The 24234-nt window shown below is 34.1% G+C and overlaps 1 protein-coding gene across 1 annotated transcript in view; it reads right to left on the minus strand.

Annotated features, from left to right (window-relative positions):
* The window catches only part of EPB41L4A (erythrocyte membrane protein band 4.1 like 4A), a 168324-nt gene extending 154448 nt beyond the window's left edge, over window positions 1-13876 (minus strand). The window contains exon 1 of the mRNA XM_031939383.1: window positions 12472-13876. Within this exon, the coding sequence (XP_031795243.1) occupies window positions 12472-12570 (99 nt within the window). The 5' untranslated portion in view covers window positions 12571-13876. The remainder of the gene's footprint in view (window positions 1-12471) is intronic.
* Between the last annotated feature and the right edge of the window lie 10358 nt (window positions 13877-24234).

The raw sequence follows: 24234 nt of genomic DNA on the forward strand, positions 1-24234 counted from the left end.
ATGGCTGAATAAATTGTGGTATATGAATATTATGGAATATTACTGTTCTGTAAGAAATGACCAACAGGATGATTTCAGAAAGGCCTGGAGAGACTTACACGAACTGATGCTGAGTGAAATGAGCAGGACCAGGAGATCATTATATACTTCAACAACAATACTATATGATGACCAGTTCTGATGGACCAGGCCATCCTCAGCAACGAGATCAACCAAATCATTTCTAATGGAGCAGTAATGAACTGAACTAGCTATGCCCAGAAAAAGAACTCTGGGAGATGACTAAAAACCATTACATTGAATTCCCAATCCCTATATTTATGCACACCTGCATTTTTGATTTCCTTCACAAGCTAATTGTACAATATTTCAGAGTCTGATTCTTTTTGTACAGCAAAATAACGTTTTGGTCATGTATACTTATTGTGTATCTAATTTATATTTTAATATATTTAACATCTACTGGTCATCCTGCCATCTAGGGGAGGGGGTGGGGGGGGGTAAGAGGTGAAAAATTGGAACAAGAGGTTTGGCAATTGTTAATGCTGTAAAGTTACCCATGTATAAATCCTGTAAATAAAAGGCTATTAAATTAAAAAAAAAAAAAAAAGTATATATATATAGTATATGTAAGTGTATATATAGTATATAGTATATATATAAGTGTATATATATATAGTATATATAATGTATGTATACTATATATATATAATGTATAAATACTTCAAATTTTTTTCAGAATGTTGACTACTTTTGCTTGTTTTTTTTTTCCCCCTTCTTTCTCTCTCTCTCTTTTTAAAATTCTTAGTAATAAGAGACAATTCTTTTGAAAGGGGAAGAAAAGAAATATAGGGGGAAATCTAAGTGATGTAAAAAATACAATACATCAACAAAAATCTATTATTAATCATAAATAAATACTGGTTAGGTGAAATTGAAGTACAGTGCCAGACTGTACATAGTACAAAAACGGTCTTTATATATTCTTAGAACATTCAATCTCTAGAGAAGTTAATAAATATGAATTATTTAATCTGCTCCCTCACTTCCCCAGACAGATAATTTCGTTCTCTAAACTCAAGGCCCTAGATAGAAGGATGGGAATGAAAGTACTTCCATGTCTATTTTTGCTTCCTTCTCATGACTATGAGGTAGAAATGATAACTGGCCACAGAGGGTGGTCAGAATTAAGAAAAGAGCATAAAGCCTTCCCAAACCTACATGAGCAAAAACTAGCAAGAAAATGGAATCATTTTTACCAATTTCAGTGTCCAAAGAATTCATCCCTGAATGGCCACTAATTGAGACTGTGTTAGGATAACTATACTTAATATTGTATTTCATGGGCTAAATAAGCTTTTAATAAAAATTTACTTTTGTAGCACAATCCATTTGTAAGTTGAGTACTACAGGTACTGGGTCTGAAATCTTCTGCAAATTCTCTCGACCCTGCTGATATAGCTCTTTTTCTTTTACCCTAGTATTGCTCATTCTGACAATTTCTCTCCTTTCCTTTGTAATCTGACCTTTTTGAATTGCCTTCTCCTTTGACTGGCAGTCCTTGATTAATTTGATTAACACTTCTCCTTTCTTTCTTCTCCCTGTCATTTCTTCTTTTTGTCATTCCAAAATCTTCAATTTTCACATACATTTTTCACCTACTGAAAAGCTACTGACTTCTAATATTATTGTTCAGTTTTTTTCAATTATGTCTGACTCCTTGTGACTCTGTTTTGGGTTTATTCACCCAATCTGCATTCACACCAGCAAGTATAGAGGATCTTCAACATGGAGCTATCCATGCCCACAATAATATAGCTACAACTCATACTTTCTTTCTGGATCTTAGGAGTAAAACTGTAGCATCTAGGGAATAAACTCATACTACCTGCCACCATAGTATCTAGGTCCCCATTGTTCTACTTTCCATTTTCATTTAATCAGCCACCATAACATTATTAATTCTTAAAACATAAAACATTTATTCAGTAAAGGGTAAATTCAGGAATAACCCTTCTCACACTCCATCTATAAATTTGGTTTACATTCTCCCATTAATTAATGAAAAGAACATATGTGGGAAGACCCATGAGCCCTGGACTCTAAGCTTTGATGTTCCTGTTGCTTTCAAAAATAATCTGTACAGGGGACTGAAGTCAGAAGGATCTGAGTTCAAATTTGGCCTCAGACACTTAACACTTTCTAGCTATGTGACAAGTCATTTAATCCCAGTTGCCTCAGCAAAAATAAACAAACAAATAAATAAATAATAATCTGTACCACATGAAACCACTTATCTGTGAACTCCTTTTTTGTTCTTCACTATTCTTTTTACTGAAAGTAATTCTTCTGATCTTGAACATTAGCAGTTGCAAGTTCTTTTAATTTGCTGCTATGTTTAATAGGATGCTGAGAATATATTATACTCTTTTTAGCAAATGTCCAGAAAGGATTATGATAGTTTTAACCTATTAAAGATTAAATATATATTATATATCAATAATGACATTGAGAATTGCAAAACTTCTCAGGTTGGCCCAGTCAGTCCCCCTCTTATTAGTTTTTAGTCAAATTAAGCTGCTTTTCTAAAAGCACAATCTGAAGTACAATGAAGCCAAAAGTTATCTTTTCTCCTACATAAACTAAAGAAGTTTACCTTCTTTAAAGTGGTAAATGGAACTAGAGAATACAAAATTCAAAGAATTCAGTAGAAGAAGCAGAATTCAATTCTCTTCCATTCAACACCATAGGTAGAGCTGTTACTGCTGACCTAAGCTTTTCCAATCAGTCTTTTCTTCTCATGTGGTCCAAGTATTTAAGCTTCAGCTTCAACATTTGACCTTCCAATGAACAGTATGAGCTAATTTCTTTAAGTATTAACTTATTTGATCTTACTGAAAAAGACACTCAAAAAAGTCTTCTCTAACTCTACAATGTAAAAACATGAATTCTGTAGCTTCCAGCTTTCCTTATAATCCAATTCTCATAGTCTTTCATTGTTACTGGAAAAATCATAGCTTTGACTGTATGGGCCCTTATTGATGGCAAGATAAAACCTCTGATTTTTAGCATGCTCTCCAGATTTGTCATAGCTTTTCTTCCAGAGAGCAAGGATCTTTTAATTTCCTGGCTGTTGTAGCTGTCTGAAATGGTATGTAAAATGTATCCAAAATGTAAAATTTCTTCTCCCTCTATTTATCAGGAAACAATGAAACCAGGTCCAAGATAATTTTTAGTTTCAATAGTTAAGTTTCAAGACAGCTTTTATACTCTTCTCTTTCGCTCTCATCAAGAAGTTTCTTAATTCTTCATTTCTTGCCATAGAATAGTATTATCTACATATTTAAGATTGGTGATATTTCTCCCCACAAACATAATTCTGGCTGTCAATTCATCCAACCTGGCATTTTACATGATGTACTCTGCATACAGGCGGTAGAATGGTGTTGGGCCTGGAGTTGAGAAGACTGATTTTCCTGAGTTCAATTCTATTCTTAGAAACTTATTAACTATGTAATCTTGGGCAAGTCTCAATTCTGTTTGCTTCAGTTTTCTCATCTGTAAAATGAGCAGGAAAAGGATATGGCAAACCACTCCAGAATCTTTGTTAAGACCCCAAATGGAATAAAAAAGAGTTAGATACAATTAAAAGACTGAAATGACAGAACAACAATAACTGCACAGAAGTTAAATAAATAACATAACAATATCTATCCTTGTTGTACTCCTCTTCGGATCTTAAACCAATGAGTTCAATTCTAACTATTGTTTTGTGGCCCACATATAGATTTCTCAGGAAACAAAATGATCTGGTTCTCCTATCTCTCTGAGGACTTGCTACATTTTCTGGCATTAATTAGGTTACTCAATGAAGCAAAGTAGATTTTTTCTTTTTCTGGAACTCCCTTGCTTTCTCCATAATCCAGCAAATGGTGGCACAATTTGGTCTCTTGTTCCTCTACTCCTTTGAAAACCAACCTGTTCTGATAATTCTTGGTTTACATATTGCTGAAGGCTAGCTTGTAGAATCTTAAACACAACATCGCTAGCTTTAAAAATGAGTGCAATTGTCTGGTAAATTGAACATTTGTTGGCATTGTCAACTTCATAAAAATTGGGACCTAAGAGGCCACTGTTGAGTTTTTCAAGCTTACTGGAATATTGAGTATAGTACTTTAACAGCATCACCTTCCAGAATTTAAATAGGTTAGCTAGCATTATGTCACTTCCATTATCTTTATTGTAAACAATGTTTCCTAAAGCCCATTTGATTTCATTCTCCAGGATGTCTGATTCTAGATAATTCATGATTATCAGTGATGTCAAGACCTATCTTGCATAATTCTTCTGTATATTCTTACCACTTCTTAATCTCTTCCATTTTTTGTTGTTTCTACTGCTTTTGTCTTTTATTAGGCCTATTTGTGCATGAAACATTCCCTCTATATCTCTCATTTTCTTAAAGACATCTCTCACCTTTCCCATTTCATTATTTTCTTCATTATTTTCACTGCATTGCTCATTGAGAAAATCTTCATACTTCTCTGTGTTTTTCTCTAGAATTCTGCATTTTGTTAGGTTTCTTCTTTACCTCTTTGCTTTTCTTCTTTCCTCAACTATTTATACAACTTCATCAGACAGCCATTTTGCTTTCTCACTTTTCTATTGGAGTGGGATATTTTTTGTTACTGCCTTCTATATAATATTTCCAACCTCTATCATAGATCTTCAGATATTGTCTACCAAATCTAAGCCCTTAAATCTATTCATCACTTTTACTTCATATTAATAAGGGATATTATTTAGGTATACCTTTATAGTATGGTTTTTCTTTCTTCAATTTAAGTCTAAACTTCTCAATAAAAGCTCATGATCTGAGCTACAATCAGTTCTAAATCTTGTTTTAATGGATTGTATAGAATTTCTTCACCCTTGGCTACAAAGTATATAATCAATTTGATTTCAATATTGATTATCTGACGATGTCTATGTATAGAATTGCTTTTGGGTTGCTGAAAAGGAAAGCTGGCTAAGACAAATGAGTTATCTTGACAAAATTCTATTAGTCTCTACACTGCTACATTTTGTACTCTAAAGTCAAACTTGTCTGTTATGCCAATTATTTTTTGATTCCCTACTTTAGCATTCCAATCCCCTATGATGAATATGACAACTTTTTGGGGTGGTTTTTTTTTCTAGAATGTATGTCTTCATAAAATTCATCAACTTTGACCTCTTCAGGATTAGTGGTTGGAGCATAGATTTGGATTACTGTGATAATGAATTTTTTTTTTGCCTTGGATTCAAACAGATATCTATCATTTTATCATTTTTGAGATTATACTGCTTTTCGTTCTCTTTTGTTGTCTTATAAGGGCTATTATTGAATTTCTTCTGAAGTATTCTTGTCCAGAATAGTAGATGTAATGATCACTTGAATTAAATTCACCCACTCTCCTATCTACTTAAGTTCACTGATACCCAAGATATGAATGTTTACTCTTTTTACCTTCTATTTGACTACATCCAGCTTGATTCATAGATCTTACATTCCAGGTTCCTATGAAATATCAATCTTAGTAGAATCAATCAGACTTTCCTTTTATCACCAAATATATTCGCAGCTAAGCTACCTTTCAGCTTTGGTCCAGACACTTTATTAGTATTGGAACTATTTGTAGTTGTCCCCTGCTCTTTTCCAGTAGCATGTTGGATGCCTTCCAACCTGAAGGACTTATCTCCTAATGTCATATCTTTTATCTTTTTAATTCTGTACATGTACTTTTCTTGGCAAAGAAAAAAAAAGGTTTACGTTTTTCTTCTTCTGTGGATTACCTTTGTCAGAACTCTCCACTAGGACTTGTCCATCTTAACTAATGCTGAAGAACACAGTTCATAGTTTCACTAAGCTATATAAGTCCTCTGTCATGACAGGGCAGTGATTCATGAGAGGATGTGACATTGGATATTTAAATAGCCTGTGTAGAACTTTTTTCCTCTTTTAAAAAATGGAGGTTATATTAGAGAACCTCTGTGGGACTTTCAACTCTGAAGTTATAATCTGTAATTTTAAAATATAAATACATATTCAAGAGTAAAGAGAGGAAAAAAAAATTGGGGGGGGGGGTTCAACTTGCCTTTATCTGATTAATATTTATAGTGGCAACATTTTTTTACTTTTTTTAAGCTTACAAACCTCTAATCAACAATTTAATGGCATAGCATATAATCATTCCTTGTAGCACCATATTTTATGCTCAATCTATGTGTGAGAATAGTAGTAACTTGGCAATGGATTTGAAAATATGGGTTGCTTTTTTTTGACAATAGGTATATATATTCATCCTATTTGATTTGATGGGTTTTTTTTTTCTGGTTCTAACAGTTATACTAGTTATAATGTACATATTTTATTTGCCTAAAATTTGGTTGTTTCATCTTTATCTCATGCTTTAAAATTTTTTTATTACAGTACTTCAGTACATGTATTATTATTTTTAAATAAGCAAATGTATATATATTTGGGTACACGGTCAAAACTGATCAAAAAACTTTAGAGTCCATTGGACTGGAACATAGGACTGAATTTACTAAAATAAACCAAGAGGCAGAAATGTAAAGCCTAACATAAATGAGAGAGCCACAGACTCACGGTGAGCCAGCCAAATAAGCTGATAAAAGGTTGGGCTGCAGTTAAAAGACCAGAGTTTTCAGGAAGAAGGTGACAGTCCCTCTTTACTCATCCTAATCCAAGTATATTTAAGTGCTGAGTTCAACTAGTTTTCACCACAGTTTAAGAAGAACATTAATAACCTGGAGAATCTTCAGAGGACCAAGATGGTAAAGGATCTTGAATCTTTATCCCTTAAAAAATTATCATTAGAGTATTTTTTGAACTTTGGGTTCTTTTTGTATCTTCAGGGCTTAGCACAGTGTCTGGCACATAATAGGCACTTAATAAATATTTATTAAATGACTGATTTAAAAGGAATAGGGATGTTTCAAATGAAAAAACAGAAGAGGGATAGGAAAGGATAGCTGGCATTCCAGTATCTAAAAGGCTCTTTTGTGAAAAAGGAATTTTATTTGTTCTTGATTCTGGAGATGATGTAAAGAATGTAAGGAAACATTCCAGCTGTACTGTGCAACACTGAAATTCTGGATTAACTTAAGTAAAAAAGACTGCTATGTCTTTAGAATAAACTATTTTCCAAGAAAATATTCTCAGTTACAAAACAAGTTAATGGGAAAATAGGATTTTGTTTGTAGAAATTAATTTTATAACTTATTTTCCAGGAATGTATTAAAAGTGGGTATACATCTATGTATATTTAGGTAGTGGTTTGGAGGAACAACAAATCAAGAGTGATTATGTATTACAAAAATATGGGAATTATCTTTGTTCAATATGTCACTGTCATCTTTGTGCCTTTTGCACTAGTTCTCTCCTATAGATGAAAACTTTGCCCTCCTTTTCATCTCTTAGAATCACTTATTTCCACCTACATTAAAGCTTTCCGTATCCCCTTAGCTCCTGGTAACTTTCCTCCTCTTTCCCCCATTCAATTAAAAAAAATAAAATGAAAACACAGGTCCAGGCCCTATCCAAGTTGTATACATGTATGTACATATAGCAACTAAGGGTAGAAATTGTTGTATTTTTATTTTGTAGTATCAGTTCTTAATTTAAACCCTATGTCAATAATCAAGTTTTATAGGAAAAAAAAATACTGCAAGTCTAACAATTCAAAAAGTTCTCTTTCAGCTTATTTTGTCTTAATTTATTCACTTAACTTTGATTCTAATGGTCACATATCACTATTTTGATGTAAGCATATTCATTTAATAACTATTCAAGAAATCACTAAATTTCACTTTTTTGAAGGAAAATATTACTAATTTTCATTCAAATGCTTGTATTTGTTATACCTACAAGAAGTAGAGTTTGGGTAAAGATCCTTTTCAAAATTATGCATATTTGGGAATAATTTAAAAATTGTCAATTTCTGTTCAGAAAATAAAACTAAAAAGCAGCTGGATGATGGAGTGACTAGAGCACTGACCCCAGAGTCAGGAAGGTCTGACTTCATATCTGACCACTTAATACTTCCTATCTGTGTGAGACTGAGCAAGTAGATTAACCTCAATTGCCTCAAAAAAAAAAACAAAAAAAACAAAAACAGAGCTAAGCTGATTAAAAGAGTCATTAGTTTTACTTTGCCTAATAATTAATGAATTATAATCAATAGCATTAAGGCACTGAAGTACTGAGGCAGCTAAACAGTGTAGCAAATCACTTAACTTGCTTGTCTCAGTTTCCTCAAATGTAAAACAGATAATAAAAGCACCTATTTCCCAAGGTAGTTATGAGACTCAAATGAAATATTTTAAAATGGCAGATATATATTTTATTATGCAAATCATGTGTTAGAAAACTGCAATAATAATTCTTCGCTCCTAAACTTTAAAATTCAGTCAATAAGTTAATTAAAGAAGATGGCAAGAAAATCAACTTTATTTACAATAAAATACGGAGGAAGTTGAAAATTTGTGTCATTCTACAAAACACAAATATATTTCATAAAGCTAATGTGTAAAAAATAGGTACTTAGTAAATGCTTTTCATGGCAGTAATATAGTGTGTTTTATTTCAACAGACATTTGTGTTAAACACAGGCCAACAGAATAATTGTTACATGCTTTTGTGATACTAAAATGGACTAAACCTTTTGAAAAATTTTTACTTCTAACAACAGCTTACTTAAATTATTGTTTATCTGTATGGCTTATATCCAAATTTTGCAACATTACAAAAGGGTTTATTGCTTTTTAATCACTAACCAATTTTCAAAGTGTTCAAAATTATGAAGATATAAGCAACATCAAGTAATTTTTAAAAAGCTATTAGGAAATTCAGTGTTACTCATATTTCTTTCACAAAATGATTTCATTACATCAGAGTCCTGTTTCTAACATGACAAAATAGCATACACATGCGTATACAGACACACACACATACACATGTATATGCCGTTTGAAAAGTTAACACTAGAAAATTTGAGAGTCTGGAAAAATGTCCATGTTTCTGGATCAGATACTCAGATAATTTTTTAGCCACATAACCTAAGAAAACACTGGCATTTTCAGCAGGCAGAAAGTTATTGATTTTGTTTATATATCTGTTCAACCAACATAATATATGAAACCTTCTTAAAGTGTTGGTTGCAACTGTAATGCTGAAGAAAGTGAGCAAGACAGAGATTAGAGACCAATTCAATAGTTTATTAAATGGAGAGAAATAGTGGGACCAATGGATCTACAATTGATCCCAGGGCTAAACGAGATTATCATCTCAAAGAATCCAGCCCTGAATATCCCGGGACAGCAAGATCTTTAGGGCAACAAGAACAATGACGTAGTGGGGGAGGCACCTAGATGGGGATAACTTAATGGTGGGAGAGGTTACTGATATTCTAATAACATCTAAAATGGATAAACCTTTATCTTGTCAAACATTAAGAAGGAATGTCAATAACCTAAAGATATAAAACTTTTATCTCAAACATTAAGAAGGAAAGGTTATAACCTAAGGCAGAATAACAAAATAGGACAATTGGAGAAACTGGATCCCGACATTAAAAGGGAACTTTGGGACAACAGCAACCACATGTGGAGTCAAGTAACTGAATGCAGGAGTCGCAAAATTATTATTTATCATCAGTAAGTGTTTAATTTGTATACCTACTTGAATGTTGGAGGGGATGTGGGGAAACTGTAACACTGATGCATTGTTGGTGGGAGTTGTGAACGTATCCAACCATTCTGGAGAACAATTTGGAATTATGCTCAAAAGTTGTCAAACAATACATACCCTTTGATCCAGCAGTGTTACTACTGGCTTATCTCCCAAAGAGATCTTAAAGAAGGGAAAGGGACATGTATGTGCAAGAATGTTTATAGCACCCATGTTTGTAGTGGCTAGAAACTGAAAACTGAGTGGATGCCCATCAGTTGGAGAATGGCTGAGAAAATTGTGGTATATGAATGTTATGGAATATTATTGTTCTGTAAGAAATGACCAGAAGGATGATTTCAGAGAGGCCTGGGGAGGCTTACATGAACTGATGCTGAGTGGAATGAGCAGAACTAGGAGACACTTCAACAACAATACTATATGAGGATCAATTCTGATGGAAGTGGCTATCTTCAACACTAAGAGGATCCAAATTAGTTCCAACTGATCAGGAATTAACAGAACCAGTTACACCCAGTGAAAGAACACTGGGAAATGAGTATGGACTACAACATAGCATTTACACTCTTTCTGTTATTGTTTGCTTGCATTTTTGTTTTTCTTCCCAGGTTATTTTTATCTTCTTTCTAAATCTGATTTTTCTTGTGTAGCAAGACAACTGTATAAATATGTATACATATATTGTATTTAACATATACTTTAACATATTTAACATGTATGGGGACTACCTGCCATCTAGGGGAGAGGGTGGAGGGAAGGAGGGGAAAAGTTGGAACAGAAGTTTTTGCAAGGGTCAGTGTTGAAAAATTACCTATGCATATGTTTTGTCAATAAAAAGCTATAATAAAAAATTTTGTATGCCTATATTCCCAAGGTAGAATAAACATTCCTGCAACAAAAAGGGGTCACAAATGGAAAAAGTTTAAGAAACTCTATAGTAGACCATATGTTTCTTCATATTGTCAAGTCAAGGTTTTCGGTTTCTGTACAATTAGCAAATATTCCTTAAACCTTTGAAAGGAGAAAGTATTTCCTATCCAAGGAAACCTATTGTATTGGAATTAAGAGTATCACCACTAGATAGGATTATTTATCTTCTACTTAATCACAATAGCCCCAGGGACAAGATGTTCTTAAATGTTGCTGCCAAAGAAAGGGTTAATTTAATAAGCCATCTCACTAGTGACTGCTGCTCTTTTTAAAGCAGCAATAGCACCTATTATATTTGAATCCTAAATACTTTTTACTGGCAGTATCAATAATGAGATGTTTATCTTTTAGAAATAATTTCCCACAGACAATATCTGACTAGATGTTTCAAAACTTAGAGAAAAAAAGGCATGTAGTCTGAGGCACATAAACCTAATGAAGTAGAAAAAAATATTAGTTTTAGATCTGGAAAGGACCTTAGAGAATCATATCATCAAACTCTCTCATTTTTAAGATAAGGAACCAAATCCTGGAGAAGTTAAAGGAATTCTCATAGGTAATGAGGTGGAATTTGCACCTGGGTCCTACACACCAAATTCTCTGCTCTTCCTTATCTTCCATGCCGCAGAGTACTTATTACTTCTGTGAGCACACTACTTCATCTCTCTAGGTCTCAGTTTTCTCATTTGTAAAAGGGGTATTGAAGTAAATTCTTTTCAATGTCCCTGGCAATTCTAAATCCTATTTTATCCTAGATTATACTTGATCTTGGATAGAACAGGTCCCATATCTTTTCTAAATTTTGCATCTTATACAATGCCCAAGACAGCCCAGTATGTGTAGCACATAAAGCATTTGCTGAACTCTTTAAAATCTATTAACAAGCACTGTTATAAAACACATGAAGAATAAATTAAGTACAAGAGTTTACAATTGACATCCATAAGGATTCATCAATATTAATGAGATAAATTTCTGTTTATATCCCTCGTAGTATGTTTGGGTTTTATAGATTAATAGTATGATAGTTGCCTTTCAATGACTTACAACAGAAGCAAAGTTTTGTTTCTCTTGAAACACAAACGGGGAAACCAGCCCGGGAGCAAGCAGCATTTAACTTAGTAATGAATAACTCACGCACTTGATACACAACCTTGTGGCACAGGACCTCTTATTTTATAGAAGAAACAGAAACTCAGAATCTAGGGTCAAGATTAGAAGTGGGTGGGTGGGTAAAATTAGATTACTTGATGAAAGATTAATATTTTGTATGTACAATACTTAGGTTGTGGTAACACCTGCATCCCAGGCAACTAACAACAATCCAGTGTGTACTACTGAGAATGAAGTAGCAGGTCAAACAATAAACTCACGGAGAAAAAAAAAGCTACGACAAAACAGTTCAGAAGCCGTGCCCTCGACATATATATATGTCATGTGATGCATACAAATATGTACCCGCGATTCTGTTCCTTTGGGGGAGGCGTGCGTGTTTAGACTATAAGATGCCATTCGTATTTTTCTTGGGGCTACCAGAAGATGGTTTCTAACGACTGGTAATCCAATGTTTGCACCATCATTTTTTTTTTCTATCTTAGAAACGAGATTCAAAATAAAACCTTTTTTGACATGGTCAGAAGGCTGTGAAGAATAGCCCCGACAACAGCGTTTTTCCAACTAGTATTTACCACCACCCACTCACCCTTCTATGGCTCCATACTAGACAAAGCCCTTTGAGGACAAGTGTCCGGGGTAACTCGAATGTAAACAAAACCTGTTCTGCTTACCTTGATCCCTTGCTGTTGGGTAGTGAGAATTAACTTTGACTCATCCAAGAGTAAAACTTCGCAATAAAATTCTTCCTGGACTGCACAGAAACAGCCCATGTTTGCTTTTGACGTCTGCGGGAGGAAATCAAGAAAACAGAGGCAGGCTACCGAATCACCCCCTCCCAACAAGGCTCTGATCTGTATTGTCCAGTGCCAAGGACAGAAAAGCGGGCAAGTAGCTCATAGAGGATCTTCTAGTCTACAATCAACGAAAGGCCCCCACGACGGGTCCTGCCCTCTTTGGGAGTCAAAAGTCAACAGGGGATTCAGAAGCTTCAGCTGAATTCGACAGGCTATCCCCGCATATTCAGTGGCTCCGGTAGCTCTTTGCTGAAGTCCAGTGAGAAGGAGGAGGGACGTGGGGGAGCTGTAAGAAAAGCCTCTCTTGCAACCCTAAGGAAAAAAATGTCTCATAGCAATTGGGGAGGAAGAACGACAAGTGCCGGAGCCCCTCGCCGCTCTTTCTCTTCGTCCTTGGATTTCCAGGACCGACAGCTAGATCTGAATCCACCTGGCCCAAGTGAGTGAGTCCACTAACCAGGCTTGGGCTCCTCCTCTCCCTCACATTATCTTCGGCCGCCGGTGCTCCGGCTCCCTGTTTCCGCCCCGCCCAGCGGCGGCCCAGCTGCCAAGGGGGGTTCACCTCACACTTAGGGACCGAGAATAGAGGGCGGGAACTGGAGGCCCGTCTTTCTTTTGTGTAGGGGACACTAGGGTCGGCCTTTCAGCCAGAAAAGGGAGGTGGCCGAAGCTGCGGAAGAGGGAAGTGGCAGTGCCGAGAACAAGGGGGAGTGCGTTTGGCCCAGCTCAGGTGTGCGGAGGGGCTGGTCGGAGCAGGCTTCCAGGTGACTGGCCTGGGGAGGGCTTGTCAGAACCAGAGGACAGGGGGAACGACACTGGTTGTCTGTCTGAGGAGCCCAACTGCATGGCCCTGTGCCAACCGGGCTGGAGAAAACCTCCGGGCGCTACGTCCGCCACAGACCGCGGACCTGGACACCGGGAGGAGGAAAGCAGCTTCTGAAAGACCTGCGGCCGCTCGACTGGAGCTGGGGAGAACGCCTTCCGCCTTCCTCAGCCTCTCCCCGGGCTATCCCGAGAGTTGAAGGCGCGGGGAGACCAGCCCGGGAGAGCCCCAGAGGCTTGCAGCGGTTCCTGGGGAAAGTTGTCTTCCAAGCGAGATAGGGACGATCCCTTCTGAGCCTTTCCACTGGGAAGATCAGCTCCGGTTCTGAGTCCCGGATCGTTCTTCCTGCTGTCCCAGAGGCCCTGCCTGGGAACAGAAGACAAAGAGTGAACGAGTGGCCGCTCACTAAAAAGCTAGTCCGCAGCTGAGAGCGATGAGTCAGTCGGTCTTGTCCCATCTAAACCTATGGTCTTAGTTTGGTTCCAGGACCGGTCCCTTGGTCAATTGTAACCGCTCCCAGACCTAGAAGGCTAGAGAAGCAGAGAGATAGGGTTACAGTGAATAAAGCTCGGCACTCCACGCCCTATCTGCCTTCAGCAACAATCCTGGACCCGTGGGCACACTAGCTCTGAGGCAGCAGTGACCCCTGGTGGGTCCTGGTAACCCGCTATAGACTGGAACAGGTGCAATTTACTGATTCAGACAGACATGTTGGAAGCAAGTTAACAAATAATCCAAGCTTTATAGGAGGAATGAATCAGGTGGGGAAGGGAATTCAAAAAATGTGCCTTCTAATATTTCCTTAGTTAAATAGTGCCAATTTAGCTAAATGTCTGATCTGGAACGTAATGGCATTGAAATAAAAGAATAATAATGGAAGCTTTTGCCATTTTTAGTAGTTACTTGCAACAGAGACTATCCAAAAAAGGCCTAGGAACATTTGACCGATAAAACTGAAAATAATGCTCAAAAGGAATCATAAAACTTCAAACTTTTGCTTAACCTATCTGGATGTCTGAAAATTGCCGCTATATTCTGTCCCTTAACTAGTGAGAATTTCCTGTAGATTTTAAATTCATAAGCTTTTGCTTATGCTTACATTCATGCAATAGACACTTGAATTAGAGCAAAAGTTTTACCAAACTCTAATGCATAAATAGGTACTCTGAATGAGACTTGTTCGCATTTTTATTTCTTTGAGTGTGTTTTGACTTTTACTTTTAATATTGTTTTTCTGTTACAAAGTACTGTCTAATTATATGAGTCATATCAAAACCTTATATAATAATTATATAAAATGTCTTTAGACAAAAGTTCTTGTCTTTTAAAGTATGCTTTCAAGGTAGTGTGTTTTATTGTCACATGCCTTAAATTTCTATAATTTCTTCATTTTCAGGGGAAAGAGTGGAGGAAATACAGTGTGGAATTTTCATGTTAACTTGATTCTCAGAGGAAGTAATAATAACTTCTAATAGTGACAATTTATGTTGAAGAAAATTTAATGAGCAACATTGTTTTCAATGATTATAACAAATTAAAGAGAGTAAACAATTAAGAAAGGCATATTGGTTAGGTCAAAGATTGAGTTTCTTCTTAGTGAATTAATTGGATATAGTTTTCTCTGTCCTAAATAATTGAATAGAGGAAATATAGTGGAGGAAAACCATTGCATAACAGAGAAAGAAATCAAGAAAAAATTAAAATAAACCATTTTCTTTCAGAAGAGAAAATCTCATCTTTTTAAATCTCAGTATATTTTGTTTTATTTAGCAGTTTCATTTATATATAGTACATAGATCAAAGAACAGTTAAAATAAGTTTAAAATCTAGCAGAGCAATGTTAAAGCAATGAAAAGCGATGTAGCCTTGGTCATGATGAAAATGTTATTAATATGGGGAAAACTCATTTTCAACATGTAAATAACATAATGTATCCTTACCTATTATGTTCTGATCTTCAACATTGAACAAAAAAACTTCTCCAATTAAGATGACAGCTTATCGCAGTAACCACCCATACTTTCTTCAAGATGTAACTCATGTAGGCAAGCATGTTTTACTTGAAGCTCTTCTTCATTCCAACTGGTAGGATCCTCTCCCCCAGCCAAATTGTACTTACTTTGTTTAAAAACATATAAATTTTGTATCTATTTATATATATTTATGCATATATATGTCTGTATGTATGTATACTTGTTTTCTCCTCAACAATATGTAAATTCCTTGCAAGTAGAGCTTATTTCCTCTTTTTTGAATTTCTATCCTCAATACTTAGTATTGAAGATATACCTGGCCTATAATAGGCATTTAAGAAATTCTTGTTCATTGATTAGTTACTTTAATTTGATTTATTTAAACCTTGTCATTCAACATAATGATATAATTTATATCATAAATCCATTATACTATAAATCTTTTTCAATTTTGGCATTAGAACAAAACCTGGTATACTTTGCCATCTACTAGCCAATTAAAAATTGTACATGATTATAAGATTATATATTTTCTTCATCAATGGAGACAACACATTTGGTATCTATATAATAGTTTCTAATGTGCTATGTCAAAGATAGAAGTGACAAAGAAAAAAGTTTGAAAGAACAATTTGACAATACAAGTATACACTGAGGAGATATATGCTGAGTAGGACATATATAGTTGTGAGGAACTGATTTTCAAAATATATGAAAAGGAAAAACTTACTGAATGTTTGAAAAAATCACACTTAAACTGAAAAAAGTAATAGAGAATATCAATAACTACTGTGAGATGAGGTTTTATTAAATGCTAGAAGGAACAACAGAAATGACACTAACAATGATTATAATAATTTACAGAAGTTTAACCAAGTTAAAAATTAATCACCACAATATGAAAACCAAAAAAGACTAAACAATAGTTTAGTTAGAAAACACTTAGCTTACTTGTGAATATGATAAATATGACAACTTTTTTGTAGTGTTTTTTTCTAGAAGATGTAGGTTTCATAAAATCCATCAACTTTGGCCTCTTCAGGATCAGTGGTTGGAGAATAGACTTGTATTATTGTGATGCTGAATATGTCTTGGATTCAAACAAATATCATTCTGTCATTTTTGAGATTATACTCCAGTATTGCTTTTCTCACTCTTTTGGTGACTCGTGAGGGTTACTCTATTTCTTCTAAGGTATACTTGCACAGTTAGTAGATGTGATGGTCACCTGAATTAAATTCACCCTGTCCTATCTACTTAAGTTCACCAAGATGCCAATGTTTAATTTTTCCAATTTCTGTTTGACTACATTCAGTTTGATTCATACATCTTACATTCCAGGTTTCTGTACAATATTGGTCTTAACAGAATCAAACTTTCATCCATCACCAGGTAAATCCACAACTGAGCTTTTTTTCAGTTTTGGCCCTCTGCTCTTTCCCAGTAACATGTTGGATGCCTTCTGACTTGAGGGACTTATCTTCTATACCATTTTTAATAGTAACATAAGATTCATTGATATGGGAAGAGAAGACAGGGATAGCAGGTGCTAAAAGGATAACAGGGTCAGGAAACACAAAAAGATATTTCTGTGAATCACATTCTCTCTTCTTGCTTCCCCCTCTCTACCACCTTCATGTTTTATATAGGTTTTGGAAATTTTTGGAATACTTGTTTAGGTCTGCTTAGGGCTGAACTCACTCTTATACCTCAAGTTCCATTTTTTTTTTTCTTTCTATATTCTCTGGCCAAGTATCCTCTTCTTCCACAATAAAAACATTCTAATTGTGGTTCCTCTGCATTTTGAACTTGTAAGGAAAAACACTCTCAAGGTCTCTTTTTCCCCCATTTATTTCAATTAACTTTTATTGCAATATGAAAAATAAGGATATCCCATCCCAAACTATAAGGAATGAAACTTGGTGTATGCAATGTAATATTTTGTAACTATAATTTAATTTGCTTTAAAAGTTTTGACCAAGTATAATTGATTTTTTTTTTTGCTTTTTTTTAAAATTTATTTTATTAAAAAAATAAGAAAAGGAAAAACAGAAAAGTAATACTAAAAAGAGAACATTATCATGTGTCCAGCAGAACATCAGGGAGGATTCAAAATATATAACAAAAATTATTAGTTTAAGAAAGTATGTATATTAGTAGAAGAAATTATATTCATGAATGTCCATTTTTTTTCTTGTTTGTAAATTATTCTTCTATCTGCTACTCACCGTTTTTAATATATTCTTTTTCCCCTTTTCATCTCCCCACACACAAGTAACCTATAGTTAAGAAAAGATATGTATACTTGTGTAGATATATACATCCACACACAAGCTACCATTCCCCCTCCCCAAATACACGTATACATATATCTTTCCTGTTTTTGCTGACTCTTTGCTTTAATTTTGCTCTTTAACTTAGTATTACTTAACCTCTCCCCATCTATGAATCCCTCCCTTGTCTTTTTTCCCTGAAGCTTTATTTCCCTGTCTTTTTGGAGATAGTTCCAAATTGGTGATTGGATCAGTTCACAACTTTTATCAGTGAATTAGTGTCCCTCCCAGTTTTTCCACATTCCCTACAACATCCAACACTTAACTTTTTTGTCACATTAACCAAAATGATTGGTTGTTTCATTTGCCTCAGAGTTGTTTTATTTGCATTTCTCTAATTAATAGTGATTCAAACCATTTTTTTCCATGTAATTATGGATAGCTTTGATTTCTTTGTTCGACAACTGCCTGTTCTTATCCTTTGACTATAAATTGGAGAACTGTATTTTTTATAAATTTACTTGAATTCTCTCTATATTTGAGAAATGAGGTCTTTATCAGAGATACTTGATACAAAATTTCCCCCAGTTTTCTGCTTTCCTTACATTTTAACTGCATTGGTTTTGTTTGTACAAAACCTTTTAAATTCTATATAATTAAAATGATCTATTTTTACATTTTGTAATGCTCTCTATATCTTATCTGGTCTTAAATTCTTCCCTTACCCAGAAATCTGACAGATAAACTATTCCATGCTCTCTTGATCTGCTTATGGTAGCACACTTTTTCATGTAAATCATGACCATGTTATATATATATATAACATCACCTTCAAAGAATACCAGTTTTGTTTCCTCCTTGTATATTCTAAATCCTTTAATTTCTTTGTCATTAATTACTATAGCTAACATTTCTAGTACAATATTAAAGAATGGAAGTGATAATGGTGATAATGAAGTATCCTTGGTTTACCTCTGATTGTTCTGGGAAGGCTTCTAATTTATACCCATAACAGATAATCCTAGCTGAAGGTTTTAGATAAATATTACTTTTTCATTTTAAGATAAGTTCCATTCATTCCTATGTTCTCTAATATTTTTATCATGAACAGTGCTGTATTTTGTCAAAGGCTTTTTCTGCATCTGAAATCATATGATTTCTGTGGGTTTTGTTATTGATAAATTGATGCATTTATTTATTTATTTAGACAGTGAATTTAATTAATTTAATTAGACAGATGAATTTATTTATTTAGACAATAAAGTGATAAATTATCTAAAGTTATATACTCTCCAGTTTAGATCATTTGAGGAGGTGCTTTTGTTTAATGTAACCAATGTGCTCTAAAGTTTATCTCTGTTTATCATAGAAATGAGGTCCTAGGAATCTCTGTGGATGTCAGCACTGATACAATTATAATATTCCCTGAAGCAAGTAGGGAAGAGCACTGATAGGAGCATCTCAGTTTTAAGTAAACCTTTTGTTCAAATGCAGTTTTGATTACCCCAGGTGACCAACAGTCTTTGGAACAACCCCTACCCTTACTATATTCAATCAAAAGCCAATTTGCGATATAACCCTTCCAGATTAAATTTCTCCCATAAATCTGCCCATGACCTATGTCATCTTTGCTAAAATCCCCTGCTATGATGTCCTGCTTCATGATATCTTTCTTTTCACTCCCGCTATCTTCCTCCTTTCCCTCCATAGTGTTTTTTTCTTTGTTATAGCTAAGCAACTCTTTTAGGATTTTAAATCCCTTTTAGGATTAGTCCACAAATCGATGTTGTAATCTCCTTCCCTTGCTAACCCCATTTGGGGTTAGTCTGCTGAATTCTATGGATTTTGCCTGTCACTCAATGGTGTATTCCTAGCTCGTGGCATATTCCCTTTCTCTTGGTTAATTGTGAGTTCCATTAGGTAACTTGTCTTTTCCACTGTTAATTATTAAAACCTTTTTTTTTCCTGCTAATGATAATATTCTTTCTAATGCTCTCCTAAATCTTCTTCATATTTACAACTCTCAGTGTCTAGTTTAACCTCTTCATTTTGTTCATAATCTCTTCTGATAAATAAAGGTACCTTTTGGCAAAGAGAATACCATAGTGAAATCATCACTAGTGCTTTTTACTTTGAGCCTCATTTTATCAGTGATTGCTTTCCCGAATTATCTCAGAGCTGAACTCATTTATTTATTAAGTAGACATATATTGAATACATTAAGAGAGTATGCAAAATCAGGCCTAAAAGAAACAAATAAAAACAAAGACATTTATTTTTAAGTTTTCCCAGGAGATTTAAAAATTAGGATCTTACTTGTCTTGTCTATTGATTTACAACTTGTAATAGTAAAGGCAGGGTTTCCCTCACCAACAGGAGGTTGGCTGTGGTCTTGCTATTTATCTAAGATTAATTCTCCTATTAACTAAATATAATAATGTATTCACAATTTTATCAAAAATTAAGTCTAATGACATGAATTTCTTTTAATCTAATTTACCAGTTTGGTTCACCCATTTAAAGTGAACTTTTAAAAGCAGGTAAAGATTTCTTATATTCTGAGAGATTGGAAAAGAGTACTTATTATTTAAAAAAAAACAAAACTTTTTTACAAAAAGGTATTTTCTTTTCCATTAGCGTGAAGGAAAATAGAAAATTGTTTCTAAAACCTTTTCCTCCCTACTACTAATAAAGAATTCTTTCTAAAACTTTTTCTTTCTAACTAATGTGGAGCATAACTTTTCTTAACAAGCTTGTTCTTCAATTTGGAGGCTTATCTTGTAATGCCAAAGAAACTGAGCAAGACAGAGATTAGAGACCAATTTAATAGTTTATTAAATGGAGAAATACTGGGACCAATGGATCCATGTTGATCCCAGGGCTAGATGAGACTATCATCTCAAAGAGTTTAACCCTGAATATCTGGACAACAAGCTTTTTATAGAATAACAAGAACAATGACATAATGGAGGTACCTAGATGGGGATGACCTAATGGAGGGAGGTTACTGATATTCTAATGACATCTAAAATGGATAAATCTTTATCTTGTCAAACATTAAGAAGGAACCTTTATCTCAAACATTATAAAACCCTTTATAAAAAACCTTTATCTCAAACATTAAGATGGAAAGGTTATAAACTAAGGAAGAATAACTAAATAGGACAAATGGAGAAACTGGGTCACGACATTAAAAAGGGAACTTTGGCACAACAATCTTAGATTCAGAAGGATGTGGTTCTGAACTGAGGAGAGTCCAATTCTCCAAAGCACTTCTCTTTTGGGAAGTCCCTTGGTGTACAATCTTCACCAGAAAGTTGTCAGGGAAACTGACTTTAGGAGATTAGATTACTTATACTTATTGGAGAGGGGAACTTAACTTTTGGTCAACACCTTTTTTTCTATTTGCTAGGGAATATAGCCTCTTTAAAAAAAAGTCTTATAGTTTTATTATTATTTTATTCTACAAAGATATAGGACTTATTCTAAATTATTTATTACTATGGTAAGTAAAGATATAATTCTAATTGCTTATCTTAGCTATTAGAACTAGCTTTTTCTAAAGAAGACATTCCTTTAAGATAAATCAAAATAATTTAACTTTTTGTGAGATTGTTATGAATAATTGCTTTAATCTTATGCATTTTGTATTACTTTAAAGATAAATGTATTTTTTAAATTATCTATGGGTAAACGATTACTAATGACTAACCTTATCAGTTTTTTACTTCACAAAATGTTCTAAACCACTATTTATTAGAGAAATGCAAATTAAAACAACTCAGAGCTACCACTGTAAACCTGTCAGATTGACTAAATTAACATTGACAGAGAATGATGAATATTGGAGGAGACGGGGAAAACTGGAATATTAATGCATTGTTAGTGGAGTTATGAAATGATCCAACTATTCTGGAGAGCAATTTGAAACTATGCCCACAGAGCTATCAAACTGTGCAGACTCTTTGATCCAGCAGTTTGTCTGCTGGATCAAAATGATCATAAATGAAAAAGGACCCACATATACAAAAATGTTTATAGCAGCCCTTTTTGTAGTGGCAAGGAAATGGAAATTGAATGAGTGCCCATCAGTTGAGGAATGGCTGAATAAGTTATGGTATATGAATGTGATGGAATATTATTGATTTGCAAGCTGATTTCAGAAAAGCCTGGAAAGACTTACGAACATTTGCTAAATGAAGTGAGCAGAACCAAGAAAATATTGTACACAGTAACAATAAGATTATGTGATGATCAACTATAATGAACTTGGTTCTTTTCAACAAAGAGGTGATTTAAGGCAATTCTAATAGACTTGTGATGATCCAGAGAGAGAACTATGAAGACCAAATATAGATCAGAGCATAGTATTTTCATCATTTGTTGTTTGTTATTGTTTGTTTGCATGTGTTATTTTTTTCTTTCTCATTTTTTCCCCTTTTGATCTGACCTTTTTTTTTTTTTTTTTTTTTTTGCTTAGCATGACGAGTATAGAAATATGTTTAGAAGAATTGCACACATTTTATTTATATCAGATTGCTTGCTGTCTTAGGTAGGGAGTAGGATAGGAGAAAAATTTGGAACACGAGGTTTGGCAAAAATGAATGTTGAAAACTATCTTTGCATATATTTGGAAAAATTAAACACCATTTAAAAAAAAAGAAAAGAAAGAAAGAAAGAATAAGCATTTTGAAAGAAGGGACTTTTTCATTATTTTTCTTTGTATTTATCTCCAGTAACCAGCCAACAGTCTGGCACATTAGTAGATACAGAATAAATGCTTGATAATTCACTTCAAAATCAGTGAGATCACAGTCTCATTTAAATAGAAATTATCAGACATTGGGGTAGGCACTGGGAAAATGGACAAAAGTGACAAAAGAAATTAAGGGAAACATTTATATATGAAAAACAAACAAGTTTATGAGGGAGACACAAAGTCCAGGAAAAAAAAAAAAGGAATAAATTCTTGCCAGTCAGAGAAGGGAAAGATGTTTTCCAATCTTCTCATACTTGTGGTTTATAGTGATATAGTTCCTTGTAGACGTGCTGACAAAATTTGGTCATGTCCTGCTCTGTGAAGCTGTAGGAATTCTTCACCAAGAAATAAATTGGTCGGGAAGCTATAATGCTGCTATAACATTAAAAGACATTGGCACCTAACATTTCCATTCACCAGATTTGAATCACTCTTAACATTTAGCAAAGTTAAATCCCTCAAGAAGTATGCATTGACCTATTTCAAGGACCCAGAGAAAAGAACTTGAAAGTAAAGAGTCATGTTTATATACTTACTAAAACACTTTTGAATCACAACTAGAAAAATCCATTGCTGTGAGGATTCAAAGACTTGGGATAGCTTCCAGGAGAAAATCCAAAAACTGCCTCATTGATTTTCACCATTTCTCTGAGATTGTTAAAAAATTGGTAGATTGAACAATATCACTTTTATCAGCTTTGAATCAAGTATAGAAGTTGAAGTCATCATTGCAGATGACTAGTCAATCATCTCTTTAAATAGATTAGACTAAACTAAAAAAAAATGTCCCTATCTTCAGAAAGCTGACATTCAAATGGGGAAGACAACACACATAGGGAGTGATGGTCAAAAAAAAAAAGAATTGGTCTGAGAAGTTACAGAGATTATAAATTAATATATATAGCAATCAATTATTTTAATAGTAATATTGATTTGATTGCTGTTCCCAGAGCAAGCAATAGAAAGCCAGGAGAGAATAGACCTAGGTTTCCTAGGGGTGACTGGATGGGATATGAAACATGATCTAGGACCAGATGGAATAATGGAACCCAAAGACATCTTTAATGAATTTTTGAAATAGGATTAGACAGGTTTTTACCTACAAAATTCTTAGAGAGACACAATTTAAAGCATAGAGATTATGAAATTCACTGGGCTTATAGTGAAATGAATATAAAAAAATTTGGTTCAGTAAAGCAAATGTTACTTTTTAAAGATTTTCACTGTCTCATGCATATATTAAAAAAAATTTCTCAAAATATGCAACAAGAGAGATAATTTTATAAACCTCTTGTTAATATCAAGGCAGGCATGAAACCGTCATGGTACAAATGGATTTCCTGTAGATGATATTCCAGTATGCAGGTTACATTATATTGATTGCATGGATCTATAATCACTCAAGGGAGTTCTCTTCCTAAATTGTGAAAAACTATAAATTCTATAGGTTTTTGTAGACAGCCAATTCTGTCTGAGATTATTTCACTTTATATCTTGTTGGAAGAAACTCCCATAACAAGAGTCTTTAACTTACTCAGGGAAAATTTTATCAATTAGTATTAGACAGACTTGAGAGTGAGAGATGCACATCAAAACTTGAGTAATCAGACTGAAAGAAAAAGATATTTATTAGTATGCTAAGGAAGATTGCTCCCTATTATAGGTTCATCCTCTTATATAAAGATTGGGTTATTATAGCTTTTTAGATTCCTCTTATTTAACCAATCAGCAGCATTCTGTAGCAGAAAATAAATGGGGAAAATATGCAGAGTTTGGGATTATGGAAGTTGCTGAAGATCAAATCTGTTTCTT

Source organism: Sarcophilus harrisii, chromosome 1, assembly GCF_902635505.1.
Source record: "Sarcophilus harrisii chromosome 1, mSarHar1.11, whole genome shotgun sequence".
In the NCBI taxonomy this organism is placed as follows: Eukaryota; Metazoa; Chordata; class Mammalia; order Dasyuromorphia; family Dasyuridae; genus Sarcophilus; species Sarcophilus harrisii.